We start from the raw sequence: 15689 nt of genomic DNA on the forward strand, positions 1-15689 counted from the left end.
CAGTAAAGTGTGGTCCCTGCCTTCAAGGAGCTGACAATCCAGGAGACTGACTAAGTGAACAGGTGATTGTGTGCAATGTAGCCAAGGCTGTGACGGGAGCAGGGGTTTTACTGCCTCCTCTCAGGTTTATCCCTGTCTCTTTGGGTCCAAAAGCAAGGAACTGGTCCTGCTGTCCCTGCGTGGTTTAAGCTGTGGAACTATTTTAATTTCCAGAACTGAAAGAAAAGCACCTTGGATTATGGAGGACCTAGGAATACCATTTCCTACAGAGCAAGGGGATTTCCTCCCAGCATAGTCACTTTGTGGGATTCTCAATCTGAAAAGTCTTTGCTTTCCACTTTTTTCTGTGTTTTCCTTTTTCTCTTCTCCCCTTTATCATCTAGAGACCTAGGTATGTAGTTCCCAAAGTAAGAGTGCTTTACAGACTCTAAGTGTGATTTATAAATAAAGACAGATAACGATTTTTTCTTTTAATGTTTAAGTCCTATACCAAAAAAAAATGTTTACTTTTCATGAAATGCAGATAATTTTAATTCCATTGCATTTTTTCAGAAACCTCAGTCATAATCCTCTGACAACTGTTGAAGATTCTTATTTTTTCAAATTGAGAGCATTAAAATATTTGTAAGTATTGCAACAATCTCATGGTTTATCAGATAATTTCTGCTCTTTCACTTTCATCAAAAATTAAGTATTTTGCTTTTTTGACTAAAAAAGAATAATTTTAATTTTACCTGGGTTATTGAAATAAGAGTTTTGGGCAAAGAAAGGTTTAAGAAAGAATGTATATGTGCAAGACAAGCTATCAGAGAAAGAGTGTGGTGCTGAAGAATGCACATAGATATGGAATGTGCAGATGCATGTAGAAATATAACTTACCACAGAAAGCAAAGAGGAATTAGGTGTATTTAAAAAAAAATAATAATCTAGAGTCGTAGGTGCAGGTGAGAACAAGGAGCAGGGCAATGACAAAAGATCGTAGTGTTCAGGGCCAAGGTCATTAATTTGATGATGCAAATAAATTTAAATTTCTTCAGTAATTTCTCTCTGGAATTATCATCTGTGGCAGGTAAACTCGAGCTGCCTAGATAGAGAAGCCAAAACTGAAGTAATAATGTGTCAAGTATCTTTTTAAGTATAGAGCTTTTGTGTTTAGGTTCGTATCATAAACGTTTGTGCTTTTTACTTCAGAGACATGGGAAAAACCCAAGTGACACTTAAAACAGTTGAGAGCATCGTCATGATGAGCCCCAAGTTAGAAAAACTGTAAGTTGATTTTTCTTATATTTATTTTCACTTAGTTGATTTTTTAAAGTTTCATTATTTTACTAAGTCAGGCTTATTGATGTGTGATTTTCATGTAATCAAATTTGCTTTCTAAGAATACAGTTTGATGGATTTTAACAAATGTATAGTTATGTAACCACCACCATTTGAAATGCAGAACTCGTGTGACTCCAGAAAGGCCCCTCATGGCGGTTTGCAGGCAAACCCCTTCTCCCATCACCAGCCCCCGGGCCACCACCAGTCTGATTTTCATCTCAGCCGTTTTTGCCTTTTCCAGAAGGTCTTCTCAATGAACTCATATCGCATTAACATGTTGTGTTGGCTCTTTTTACTTAGCATAATCTTTTTGCGGGTCATCCATGTTGTCACAGCTTTCCCTCCTTTTTACTGCTGAGTAGAGTTCCATACCAGTCATCAATTAACGAACATTTGAGTTGTTTCTAGTTTTGGCTATAAAAAGCTATGATAAACATTCACATGCAGGTCTTTGTACTAGGTATGTATTTAACTTTTGAAGAAACTGCTAAGCTGTTTTCTAAAGTAGCTGCACCATTTTGCATTCCAGAAAGCAGTGCATGACAGTTGGCTGTTGCTCCACATCTTCACCTGATCCTTATATTCAGTGTTTTACAAATGTTAGCCTTTCGTGGAGGTCTGTGGTTGTGTCTCATTGTGGTTTTGATTTGCATTTCTCTAATAGATCTCGAATCTCTGATGATGTTGTCTATACATGTGCAGACATCTTCTTTAATGACATGTCTGTTCAAACCTATTTTGAATTGGGGATTCATCTTACTGTTGATTTTTAAGAGTGCTTTATATATTCTAGAAAAAGTCCTTTCTCTCAGATACGTGTTTAGCAAATATCCTCTCTCAGGTTATAGCTTGTCTTCATTCTATTTAAAGTATCTCTGAAGACCAGAAGTCTTTAATTTTTGAATTTTGATTAGCTCTAGTTTAGTAATTTTTCTTATATTATTTGTGCCTCTTTTGTGTGTTATCTAAGAAATTTTTGTCTGGGAACCCACTGCCAGTCCAAAGTCACAAAGATTTTTCTCTTATGTTTTCTTTTAATAAGTTGAATTCTTGTTGGTTAATTAATTTAGGTCTATCTGTGGTCCATTTTTATTAGTTCATTTTCACATATAATTTGAGATAAGGGTCAAATTTCGTTTTTTTATCTTTGCAGTTTAAAAAAAATGTTTCTGTAGGGCTTTTGACAATTTATTACACAACTTACTGCACCTGAAATTGTGCCATCCCCCTCCAGTATGGCAAGGTAACAGAAATTTGGTATTATGCTAAGGCGAACTGATGGCCTTACACACGATTAGTACGGGAAAGGCCCCTGCATTTAGCAGTCTGCTCTCGCCATTTTTGTCAGGGCAGCTGAGAAATGACTGTCTTCCCCTCACCGTCAGATCTACTGGCCACTGCTCTAGCCTCATCTTCCTCAACGTCCCACAGCGTCTGCCAGTCAGTCCCTCTCTTGTCAGCTATATGCCTTCCTCTCTGGGTATCCAAATAATTCCCCTATATACTTAAAATACTAATAACACACTGAAGAAATGAAATTCCTGTGCATAATGTTATCTAATGAAGAGTTGATATTCAAATTTCCTCAGTTGTCTCCGTTATGTCATTTATTTCTAACAGATCAGTGTCACCCAGTTCTAATCCCTATCACCTTTATTCTAGGCCTACGATACCCACTTCCATTCTTACCCTACTGTTAGGCATCTCTGTCCTCCTGTTTGTTTACAGTATTCAAGAACAGCGGTTGGCCAGCTCATCCCTACCCAACTTCACAGGCCATATGTTCCAAGAACTCCTTTTGCACAGCCCTGTGGGAGGCCTGGGCCTGCCTCTTCTACCTAGTCAAGTAACTCCTTTCCCACTGATTTAATTCTCCGTGTTTCAATGTATAGGATTTTACCTAGCCGTATGGCCTGCTGCCTCTGCCAATTTAAAAATAATATTGAGATTTTCTGCAACACAGTCAAGCTGCATTATGACTGTGAATGTCTGACAAACATCGCATATTGTGGTGAGTTACCGTTACCCGATGATGTTTTATTTATGTTTTAACTGTTAATTTTTAAACTAATGGTGTTAATTTAGGTCTATGTTCCATTTTTATTAGTTCATTTTCACATATAATGTGAGATAAATTATTATTATTATTATTATTTTTTGGTATCATTAATCTACAATTACATGAAGAACATTGTGTTTACTAGGATCCCCCCTTCACCAAGTCCCCACCACATACCCCTTCACAGTCACTCTCCATCAGCGTAGTAAGATGCTGTAAAATCATTACTTGTCTTCTCTGTGTTGTAGAGCATGCCCAGTACCCACCTGCCGCCACATTATACATGCTAATTGTAATGCCCCTTTTTTTTTCCCTGTACTTATCCCTCCTGTCCCACCCATCCTCCGCAGTCCCTTGCCCTTTGGTAACTGTTTGTCCATTCGTGGGTTCTGTGATACTGCTGCTGTTTTGTTCCTTCAGTTTTTCTTTGGTCTTATACTCCACATATAAGTGAAATCATTTGGTACTTGTGTTTCTCTGCCTGGCTTATTTCACTGAGCATAATACCCTCTAGCTCCATCCATGTTGTTGCAAATGGTAGGATTTGTTTTCTTCTTTTGGCTGAATAATATTCCATTGTGTATATGTACCACATCTTCTTTATCCATTCATCTACTGATGGACACTTAGATTGCTTCCATTTCTTGGCTATTGTAAATAGTGCTGTGATAAACATAGGGGTGCATATATATCTTTTTCAAACTGGGCTGCTGCATTCTTAGGGTAAATTCCTAGGAGTGGAATTCCTGGGTCAAATGGCATTTCTATTTTGAGGTTTTTGAGGAACCTCCATACTGCTTTCCACAGTGGTTGAACTAATTTACATTCCCACCAGCAGTGTAGGAGGGTTCCCTTTCTCCACAACCTGGCCAACATTTGGTGTTGTCTTTTGGATGGTAGCCATCCTAACTGGTGTGAGGTGATATCTCATTGTGGTTTTAATCTGAATTTCCGTGAAGATTAGTGGTGTGAAACCTCTTTGCATGTGTTTTTTGGCCATCTTAATTTCTTTATTGGAGAAGTATCTGTTCAGATCCTCTGCCCATTTTTTAATTGGATTATTTGCTTTTTGTTTGTTGAGGTGCATGAGATCTTTATATATTTTAGATGTCAATCCTTTATCGGATCTCTCACTTATGAATATATTCTCCCAAACTATAGGATGCCTTTCTGTTCTATTGATGGTGTCCTTTGCTGTAGAGAGCCTTTTCAGCTTGATATAGTCCCACTTGTTCATTTTTGCTTTTGTTTCCCTTGCCCGGAGAGATATGTTCATGAAGAAGTTACTCATGTTTATGTCCAAGAGACTTTTGCCTATGTTTTTCTCTAAGTTTTATGGTTTCATATCTTACATTCAGGTCTTTGATCCATTTCTAATTTACTTTTGTGTGTGGGGTTAGACAATGGTCCAGTTTCATTCTCTTACATGTAGCTGTCCAGTTTTGCCAACACCAGCTGTTGAAGAGGCTGTCATTTCCCCTTTGTACATCCATGGCTCATTTATCATATATTAATTGAACATATATGTTTGGGTTAATGTCTGGGCTCTCTATTCTGTTCCACATGTCTGTGGGTCTCTTCTTGTGCCAGTACCAAATTGTCTTGATTTCCATGGCTCTGTAGTAGAGCTTGAACTTCGGAAGCGAGATTCCCCCCACACTTTATTCTTCCTTCTCAGGATTGCTTTGGCTATTTGGGGTCTTTTGTGCTTCCATACGAATTTTAAACTCTTTGTTCCAGTTCCTTGAAGAATGCTGTTGGTATTTCGATAGGGATTACATTGAATCTGTAGATTGCTTTAGGCAGGAAGGCCATTTTGACATTATTAATTCTACCTAGCCAAGAGCATGGGATGAGTTCCCATTTGTTAGTGTCCTCTTTAATTTCTCTTAAGGGTGTCTTGTAGTTTTCAGGGTATAGGTATTTCACTTCCTTGGTTAGGATTATTCCTGGGTAGTTTATTCTTTTTGATACAATTGTGAGTGGAATTGTTTTCCTGATTTCTCTTTCTGGTAGTTCATCATTAGTGTACAGGAAAGCAACAGATTTCTGTGTAGTAATTTTGTATCCTGCAAGTTTGCTGAATTCAGATGTTAGTTCTAGTAGTTTGGGAGTGGAGTCTTTAGGGTTTTTCACGTACAATATCAAGTCATTTGCAAATAGTGACAGTTTGACTTCTTCTTTACCAATCTGGATGCCTTGTATTTGTCTGTTTTGTCTGATTGCCATGGCTAGGACCTCCAGTACTATGTCAAATGACAGTGGGGAGAGTGGGCATCCCTGTCTTGTTCCCAATCTCAGAGGAAAAGCTTTCAGCTTCTTGCTGTTAAGTATGATATTGACTGTGGGTTTATCATATATGGCCTTTATGATGTTGAGGTACTTGCCCTGTATACCCATTTTGCTGAGACTTTTTATCATGAATGGATGTTGAATTTTGTCAAATGCTTTTTCAGCATCTATGGAGATGATCATGTGGTTTTTGTCCTTCTTTTTGTTTATGTGGTGGATGAAGTTCACGGATTTTCAATGTTGTACCATCCTTGCATCCCTGAGATGAATCCCACTTGATCATGGTGTGTGATCCTCTTGATGTATTTTTGAATTTGGTTTGCTAATATTTTGTTGAGTATTTTTGCATCTATGTTCATCAGGGATATTGGTCTGTAATTTGCTTTTTTGGTGGGGTCTTTGCCTGGTTTTGGTAGTAGAGTGATGCTGGCTTCATAGAATGAGTTTGGAAGTTCTCCCTCCTCTTCTATGTTTTGAAAAACTTTAAGGAGAATGGGTATTATGTCTTCGCTGTATGTCTGATAAATTTCAGTGGTTAATCCATCTGGCCCGGGGTTTTGTTCTTGGGTAGTGTTTTGAAAACCTTTTCAATTTCGTTCCTGGTAATTGGTGTGTTTAGATTTTCTGTTTCTTCCTTAGTCAGTCTTGGAAGGTTGTGTTTTTCTAGGAAGTTGTCCATTTCTTCTAGGTTTTCCAGCTTGTTAGCATGTAGATTTTCATAGTATTCTCTAATAATTATTTGGATTTCTGTGGGGTCTGTCATGGTTTTTCCTTTCTCATTTCTGATTCTGTGGATTTGTGTTGACTATCTTTTTCTCTTAGTAAGTCTGGTTAGGAGGTTATCTATTTTCTTTATTTTCTCAAGGAACCAGCTCTTGGTTTCATTGATTTTTTTCTATTGTTTTATTCTTCTCCATTTTATTTATTTCTTCTATGATCTTTTTATGTCCCTCCTTCTGCTGACTTTAGGCCTCATTTTTTCTTCTTTCTCCAGTTTCAATAATTGTGACTTAGGTATTCATTTGGGACTGTTCTCCCTTCTTTGAATAGGCCTGGATTGCTATATACTTTCCTCTTAAAATTGCCTTTGCTGCATCCCACAGAAATAGGGGCTTTATGCTGTCATTGTCATTTGTCTCGGTATATTACTTGATCTCTATTTTAATTTGGTCATTGATCCTTTGATTATTTAGGAGCATGTTGTTAAGCCTCCATGTATTTGTGAGTCTTTTTCTTTTCTTTGTACAATTTATTTCTAGTTTTATGCCTTTGTGGTCTGAGAAGTTGGTTGGTATTATTTCAATCTTTTTGTATTTACTGAGGCTCTTTTTGTGGCCTAGTATGTGGTCTATTCTGGAAAATGCTCCATGTGCACTTGAGAAGAATGTATATCCTGCTGCTTTTGGGTGTAGAGTTCTGTAGATGTCTTTAAATCTATCTGTCCTAGTGTGTTGTTCAGTGCCTCTGTGCCCTTACTTATTTTCTGTCTGGTGGATCTGTCCTTTGGAGTGAATGGTGTGTTGAAGTCTCCCAGAATGAATGCATTGCATTCTATTTCCTTCTTTAATTCTGTTAGTATTTGTTTCACATATGTTGGTGCTCCTGTATTGGGTGCATATATATTTCTAATGGTTATATCGTCTTGTTGGACTGACCCCTTCATCATCATGTAATGTTCTTCTTTATCTCTTGTGACTTTCTTTGTTTTGAAGTCTATTTCATCTGATACAAGTACTGCAACACCTGCTTGTTTCTCCCTATTCTTTGCATGAAATATCTTTTTCCATCCCTTGACTTTAAGTTTGTGTATGTCTTTGGGTTTGAGGTGAGTCTCTTGTAAGCAGCATATAGATGGGTCTTGCTTTTTTATCCATTCTATTACTCTGTGTCTTTTGATTGGTGCATTCAGTCCATTTACATTTAGGGTGATTATTGAGAGATATGTACTTATTGCCATTGCAGGCTTTAGATTCATGGTTACCAAATGTTTTAAGGGTAGCTTCTTTACTATTTAACCATCTAACTTAACTCTCTTATTAAGCTATTATAAACACAGTCTGATGATTCTTATTTTCTCTCTCTTCTTACTCTTCCTCCTCCATTCTTTATATGTTAGGTGTTTTATTCTGTACTGTTTTGTGTTTCCTGTGACTGCTTTTGTGGGTAGTTGATTTTATTTTTTGCCTTTAGTTAGTGTTTGGTTGATCTGCTTTCTTTGGTGTGATTTTACTTTCTCTGATGACATCTATTTAGCCTTAGGTGTGCTTCCATCTAGAGCAGTCCCTTTAAAATATCCTGTACAGGTGGTTTGGGAGGCAAATTCCCTCAACTTTTGTTTGTCTGGGAATTGTTTGATCCCTCCTTCATATTTAAATGATAATTGTACTGGATACAGTACTCTTGGTTCAAGGCCCTTCTGTTTCTTTGCATTAAATATATCATGCCATTCTCTTCTGGCCTGTAAGGTTTCTGTTGAGAAGTGTGATGATAGCCTGTTGGCTTTTCCTTTGTAGGTGATCTTTTTTCTCTCTCTGGCTGCCTTTAATAGTCTGTCCTTGTCTTTGATCTTTGCCATTTTAATTATTATATGTCTTGGTTTTGTCCTCGTTGGGCCCCTTCTGTTGGCAGTTCTGTGCCCCTCCATGGTCTGAGAGACTATTTCCTTCCCCGGTTTGGGGATGTTTTCAGCAATTATTTCTTCAAATACACTTTCTATCCCTTTTACTCTCTCTTCTTTTTCTGGTTTTCCTATAATGCAAATATTCTTCCATTTGGATTGTTCACACGGTTCTCTTAATATTCTTTCATTCCTGGAGATCCTTTTATCTCTGTATTCCTCAGCTTCTCTGTGGTCCTGTTCTCTGATTTCTATTCCATTAATGGCCTCTTGAACCTCTTGAAGTCTGCTCTTAAGTCCTTCCAGAGATTGTTTTATTTCTGTATTCTCCCTCCCTACTTGCTCCTTTAGCTCTTGCGAATTTCTCTGCAAGTCGATCAGCATGTTTTTTTTTTTTTTTTTTTATTTTATTGAAGGGTAGTTGACAACAGCATTGCATTACATTAGTTTCAGGTGTACAACACAGTGATTCAACATTTATATACATGATAATTCTAGGTACCAGGTATCACCATACCAAGTTGTTACAATATTTTGACTATATTCCTTATGCTATACATTACATCCCGGTTACTTATTTATTTTACCATTGGAAGTGTGTTTATATATATATATATATATTTTTTTTTTGTGAGGGCATCTCTCATATTTACTGATCAAATAGTTGTTAACCACAATAAATTTCTGTATAGGGGGGTCAATACTCAATGCACAATCATTAATCCACCCCAAGCCTAATTTTCGTCAGTCTCCAATCTTCCGATCAGCATGTTTATGACCTTTATTTTGAATTCTTTTTCAGGAAGATTGGTTAAATCTATCTCCCCAGACCCTCTCTCAGGGGTTGTCTGGGTCATTCTGGACTGGACCAAATTCTTCTGCCTCTTAATGGTGATAGAGGTAGCTATACGCAGGCAGCGTGCGTGTCAGCTTGGAGAACAAAGTCCTTTCCTGTTTTCCGTTCACCTTGCCCTTCTCTGCTGCCTGTATCAGTTACTGGCACTCCTGGAGCAGACTCCGGACAAATCCCCTAAGCTGCCGTGGGCATGGTTGCCATCAGGTTAGCACAGAGCCCACCAGGAAGTCACAGGCATGCCGGGGGTTCTTGCCTGTGAGAGTGGCGCCCCTCTGCCTGCACTGGGCAGCTGCACGCGGACTGCAGTCTTTGGGTCTGGTGCAGGCGGCTGTAAGCTGGGAGGAGATTCTGGGGAACTGCTGGGGCGTGGCTGCTCTGCCGCCACTGCGGGCACGTGCAGTCACTCCTGGGCTACTGGGAAGCCCTTGTCGGGGGCCACACCGGCTGTTGGAACTACTGGCAGGCTGGTTATTGTCATGAGGGGCTTCAGAGCTGCTCTGCTGCCCAGCGGGTTACGGCACCTGGAGTTCCGCAGGACTCCCAGCTGCCGCGCTGAGTGTGCTGGGATGACTCCATTCAGCTGTGAGGTCCCTGTCCCTTTAAGACTTTCAGAAAGTACTCGCATTTCTTTTGTCCCAGAGGAGCTGGTTGTGGGGACCCCTCGCAGATTTTGCTTTACCATTTCTCTAATATCCAGCACACCGTGCACTGTGTCTGCGGTCTCAGTGCAGATTACCAGAGTTGGTTGTTTAGCAGTCCTGGGCTTCCACTCCCTCCCCGCTCAGACTCATTTCCTCCCGCTGGGGAGCTGGGGTGGGGAGAGCATTCGGTCCCGCCCGGCCACGGCTTGAATCTTACCCCCTTCGTGAGATGCTGAGTTCTCACAGATGTACATGTACCAGGCTCTTGTACTGTATCCACTGGTCTCTCTTTTAGGAATAGTTATATTTGCTGTGTTTTCAAAAATATATATGGTTTTGGGAGGAGATTTCTGCTGCCTTACTCTCACCACCATCTTGGCTCCTCCCCCCACATCCTGAAAAAATTTTATTTTTCTCAAGTTCCAAGTGTTTCTCCAGTCACCTCTGGGGATGAGTGCATGTCACCAGCATCCAGCACCCAGTCTGCTTTCCAGCTAGGACACCTTTCCAGGTTTCTGACTCAGCTAGCTCTTTTACAAAGACTTGAACACCTACAAAAATGTAGGATGCGGCCCCGTGCCGGCCATCCACAGCAAAGCCAGTGACTCACCTCCGCCACGCCAGCTCCGCGCTCGTTCCGCGCACCCACGCGCACACCTGGCCCGAGATGGCGGCGGCGGCAGCGGGGGACTCCAACTCCTAGGATGCTGACACGTTCTCCGTGGAAGACCCGGTGCGGAAGGTGGGGGGCGGCAGCGGTCCCGCCGCTGGGGACCGCTGGGAAGGCGAGGACGAGGACGAGGGCGTCAAGGATAACTGGGATGATGATGATGACGAAAAAAAGAGGAAGTAGAAGTAAAATCAGAAGTAAAAGTTTCAGAAAAGAAAAAAATAGCAGAGAAGATAAAAGAGAAAGAACGGCAGCAGAAGAAAAGGCAAGAAGATAATAAAAAGAGGTTAGAAGAACATGAAGAACCTAAAGTGCTAACACCAGAAGAACAATTAGCAGATAAACTGCGGCTAAAGAAATTACAGGAAGAGTCAGACCTTGAATTAGCCATAGAAACTTTTGGTGTTAATAACACAGTTTGTGGAATAGATGCTATGAACCCATCTTCAAGAGATGACTTCACAGAATTTGGAAAGTTACTAAAAGACAAAATTACACAATATGAAAAGTCATTATATTATGCCAGTTTTTTGGAAGCCTTAGTTCGAGATGTATGTATTTCATTGGAAAGTGATGACTTGAAAAAGATTACCAATTCATTGACTGTACTTTGCAGTGAAAAACAGAAGCAAGAAAAGCAAAGCAAAGCCAAAATGAAGAAGAAAGGTGCGGTTCCTGGAGGGGGATTAAAGGCCACCATGAAGGACGATCTGGCAGATTATGGTGGTTATGATGGAGGGTATGTACAAGACTATGAAGACTTCATGTGACATTTTATCTTCTCCTGGTGTCTTCTTTCTGTTGCCCACAATCCCTTCAACATGTAGCACAACTTCCTTTCCTTTCAGTTCTGCCAAATGCTACAATCAGAAGTGCAGTATCTTTTATGCTGGTTATTTAACCCCTTGACACTTAGGTGCTAATGTGTGAACAAGGGAACTTGGATCTTGCTGCCAAGGGGTTAAAATTGGGAACCTCAGTTGCTACTAAATCATAGTTAAAAAAAGAAACCTAATAATGTTGTCATTGTTGTTGATTCCACAAGAACAGTCACTAAATTGGAAACTAAAGTTGCAAAACGACGAAAAATCTGTGTAGTATTTACCAGCACCATTCAGTAATACAGCCTTAACCATACCTCCTTGAACTACTTCATAACTTGTCAAGAAAAGCAGTTTGCAACAAGGGAATGTGGTGTGCACCTAGTATTAAAATTGCTTTGTCTTAAAATTGAGCATGAGGATATTAGAAATACATTGTGAAGAAGACTGCTCAGAGTGAAGATACCGTGGCTGAAAAGCACTAGTTTGATACTTAAAATCAAATGACCAAACCCTCCAACTTTGAATCTGAAGAAGGTAAACCTCTCCATTATTGCATTACAAGTTGTGGAATCTCTTGAATGCAGCATAGACTGTCTAGTTATATTTATCAGACTGTTCTACTGATGGAGTACTTCAGGTTGGGGAGGGGATACTACCTGTTTTATTTGCCTCTTTTAAGTGTCTGAGAAACAAATCTCCTTTGTTCTCCTAGGCTACAATGGAATAACTTTAACAGGGTTTTGGCATTTACTTCCCTTTATAAAACATGCTCAGCAAACTGCACCAGTTACAGTTTGGCAAATTGTTATGTTAACAATTATGACATTGTCAATGTTTTATAAAGCAACTAATTTAATAAAATCACTATTGTGAGGACTTAATTGTGTTATCTCCCAAGAGATATTTTTGGAGAGTAGAGAACACCACTCTTGGGACTAGAGTTCTCAATATGCTTACAAAGTTTAATAAGTGCTTGATAAGTAGTTAATAGCTTTAAAAGAAAAATGAGTCGCCAGGCCCTTAAGTGCTACCCTAGAGCAACAAAGGTATAGGGCTGCCTTCTTATTTATTTGGGGAAATTGTTTAGATACTAAAGCCTAACTAGGTACCTAGAAGAACTATTTATTTGGAGTAATTGCGCTTATAACTCAGGTTATGCCTCTAAGCATAGATTGGGTGATTTTTATTATATATTGTCTTTTAAGCAATTTAACCAAATTGGTGGTTGGAGTCTTTTTTTGAAACCATCACAAAATCAAAAGTAGGGACAAAACAGAAGATGTTCTTAATTTCTCTTACATAGGAAATTGTGGTCTATGGAACTTTGATTGAGACTCCTAAGTGGAAGACAGGACCATCTAAATGATTTGAGGAATTAACAAAGCAGTGACTACAGAGCAATAATGACAGCAAATAAAGAATGTTTTAAGACAGACAAGGGCTATGATTTCCTTAGCAGTAATAATGACATACACTGAATTTAAAATTATTTTATTACAGAGATCAGTTTCTAAGAAATGGAAATGTATCATCTGTTACTGAACTGTGTAAATAATATTAAATTCCTTTGAAACTGGAAAAAAAAATGTAGGATGCTAGGATCCCTGCCAGTACAGGCGGGGTCTTCTCACTGTGTCTGTAATATGGAGGATGCTGAGTGGCACTGGTTGGCTCTTGACACCAATCTCTACCCCCTTCTCTGCAGGTGTTGGAAGCCCAGGAACATTTCACAGATGCCCTTGACAGCAGAGTTCCACCAATAAAATGTACTTGTGTGAAATCCGGAGGGTAGAAAGGAGGTGGAAGCCGTTCTTTCCTCCTCTGGGGCGGCAGATGTACAGGCTGCATGTTGGCCTCCATGCACCCCACCAGTCACCAGGCAGCAATGACCTCAGCAGTAGTTTCCAGAAGTTTCCTGGGTTCTGAGTGGCAACAGCAACTGTGAGTCTGTGGAAAGCAGCTACAGCAAAGTAAACTGAAAGCTAGTGGGGTGCAGTGCCCCCACCCTCAGCTTTCACCACTAGCCCCTCCAATGAAAAGAACCAATTGTTTGTATACAAGCTTTCTGTTTGTTTGTTTGAAATATCTACAGTGATTTCTGTTTTCCTGTCTATGGTAACTGTAAAATGTCTGCAAATTCTTTGAGTCTTTTTTCTTCAAAAGGTTTCAATGTGAGCTGGATTTAGTGACTGACTTTTAACCATTCATGTTATGTGACAGAAGTGATGCTATATGCTTTCTGAGGCTAGGTCATAAAAAGTGTAATTTCCATCTGTCTCCCTCTCTGGATTGCTCACTCTGGAGGAGGCCAGCCATCACGCTGTGGGGACATTCAATCATGGAGCATGGGGACAGGCCCATATGAGGAGGACTGAGGCGCCCTCCAGCATCCGGCACCACCGTGGGAGCCATGTAAGTGAGCAGCACACCTTGAAAGTGGACCTCCAGCCTGTGAAGCCTTCAGATCTGCAGCCCTGGCAGAGATCTTGAGACCCTCATGAAAGACCCAGAGCCAGAACTGCCCAAACTACTCCTGAATTCTTGGCTCACAGAAATTGTGAGGAATAAATGTTTATTGCTATTTTAAGCCACTATTTTGCTGTGATCTGTTGCACAGCACCAGATAATCAATACACTGTCTGATGCAGGGGTTGAGCCGGATAGACGTGAGACTCTCTGAGCGGGTGTAGTAATGAATGATGCCCACGGGTGGTTGGGGACTTTGGCTCTAGACTCTAGCTCTTCTCTACCATAATATTTGCCATGCCAACAACCCATAGACATTCCTGGGCACAACGTTCCTTGACCTCCTATTATGTAAAGAGGACAGAAGTACCAAATGTGCAAATATAAAGTATGGTTTTATTGTTTCTTGGGGAAACTTACAAAGAGAATGGTAACAGGGGATTGGGCCAGACTTAGCTGGCCCAGGTGCCCATTGGCTAGGGGCCCTGTAGGGAGGGAGCCTGCCTGGAATGTATCACGTTTATACGATGGCAAGGCAGGAACATCTACACGACTAACAGTGGAAACTCCAATGATGAAAGAAGCGATCTCATTAGAAAGGTGGAGGCTGTTTTTCCATTGAGCTGGTTGGTTCCTGCTGAACTAGCTCTGCTGAGCTACTGAAAGGGGAAAGGGACTATGTCTCCAAGACTATCCAACTGGCTTCACCTCCTAGATTCCTGACACTTCACTGATCCCCATTCCTAGGTGATGCATGAACCTTATCATCATCTAGAATGTTCAGTCTTTCACTCTCTGAACATAAGCTCTTGTCCTTCCAGTTCTCACTCAAGTAGATCCACTGTCCCAAGTTCTTCACCTGCATCAAAACCTCCTACCTGGTGGCCCATTTTCTCCTAGGTCCTACTTATCTAAACCCCCAAGTGGCCTCTTTACTAGGCCACCATCGAATTACTCCTCCTACAACTCAAGCTGGATCATGTCTCTTCTCTGCCTAAAACATCAGTAGTTCTTGCTTTGTAGTTCTTATTTGCTAATTTGCTTGTTATTTGCATGTAAGTATTTAACAATTTGTACTTTAATTCCTTACCAGATGGCTAGGATTGGTTATGAGTTCATACACTTCAATGAGAGAAAATTATGTATTTTATTGAGAAGCCAATATTAGAAGCGTTGTAGGTGGCCCGGGGCAGGCTGGGGCTCCCTCTGTGGTGGTATCTTGGGCTTCACTCTCCTCCCTCCGGCACCCAACCCTGAAGTCACATCCTTCTCTATTACGACTTCACTGAGCTCCCTGGGACAAGAAGAATAATGCCAAATCTTTTTAACTTTTAAAAGGAATAATAAAACTTATTGTTATTACCTCATTTTAGATAAGAATTTTAAATTGTCCCTAATGTTTTACCCTCCATCCGTCTCAAGTAGCTTCTGCGCCAGGTTTTTCTCACGTGAGGGACTGACGGTTCTGTACATATTCCTGAGCCAAAGCCGCCTTCTCCAGGAAAAGCCCTTCTAAAAAAATAGAAAGGAGGTATAAATTCCAGACATCCCCTGCTTTCTCCAGCACAGTACTTGATCCTCCTCAAATTTACCTGATTCTTACCCTCTTCTGAGAGTTTATCCAGATGAGCAAGGAAGCCCCTTGGAGGAAAACACACACACAGATAATAATTAGTGATTCATGCTATTTTTCATGTCTCTCACAATGTGTATCTCTGACTTATTAGGACCAAATGGGTACCTCAGTCCATCATCACAAGCAAAATCACTACAGACCTGGGATCCTGAAAATCATTCCATGCATGCTGAGCTTCAGAACTTCTCCGTATCTGTCCCTTATAGCCCCACAGTGTCCCTGGGGAGACCTTTGTATGTGGCTTGGCATGGAGTGTAGGCAGGATTTCAGCCCCACTCACCTTCTTGGCCACTGGCCAAGTGCCC

The 15689-nt window shown here is 40.4% G+C and overlaps 1 protein-coding gene, 1 long non-coding RNA gene and 1 pseudogene across 3 annotated transcripts in view; 2 read left to right on the forward strand and 1 right to left on the reverse strand.

Moving 5' to 3' along the window:
- The window catches only part of LOC118914686 (leucine-rich repeat-containing protein 37B-like), a 37414-nt gene extending 23545 nt beyond the window's left edge, over positions 1-13869 (forward strand). For both annotated transcript variants that reach the window (XM_057501228.1, XM_057501229.1), the window contains 4 exons: positions 553-624; positions 1192-1266; positions 3216-3334; positions 12988-13869. In XM_057501228.1, coding sequence (XP_057357211.1) covers positions 553-624; positions 1192-1266; positions 3216-3334; positions 12988-13025 — 304 coding nt within the window. In that variant the 3' untranslated portion in view covers positions 13026-13869. The remainder of the gene's footprint in view (positions 1-552; positions 625-1191; positions 1267-3215; positions 3335-12987) is intronic.
- On the forward strand, positions 10456-13869 carry LOC130683518 (eukaryotic translation initiation factor 3 subunit J-like; annotated as a pseudogene).
- Positions 13870-14794: 925 nt separating this feature from the next.
- On the reverse strand, positions 14795-15393 carry LOC130683531 (uncharacterized). The gene is made up of 3 exons (XR_008997292.1): positions 15341-15393; positions 15154-15260; positions 14795-15042 (listed from the first exon to the last, which is right to left on the reverse strand). It is a non-coding gene; the product is annotated as an uncharacterized LOC130683531 (long non-coding RNA).
- Between the last annotated feature and the right edge of the window lie 296 nt (positions 15394-15689).

Source organism: Manis pentadactyla, chromosome 4 (assembly GCF_030020395.1).
Source record: "Manis pentadactyla isolate mManPen7 chromosome 4, mManPen7.hap1, whole genome shotgun sequence".
Taxonomy (NCBI): Eukaryota; Metazoa; Chordata; class Mammalia; order Pholidota; family Manidae; genus Manis; species Manis pentadactyla.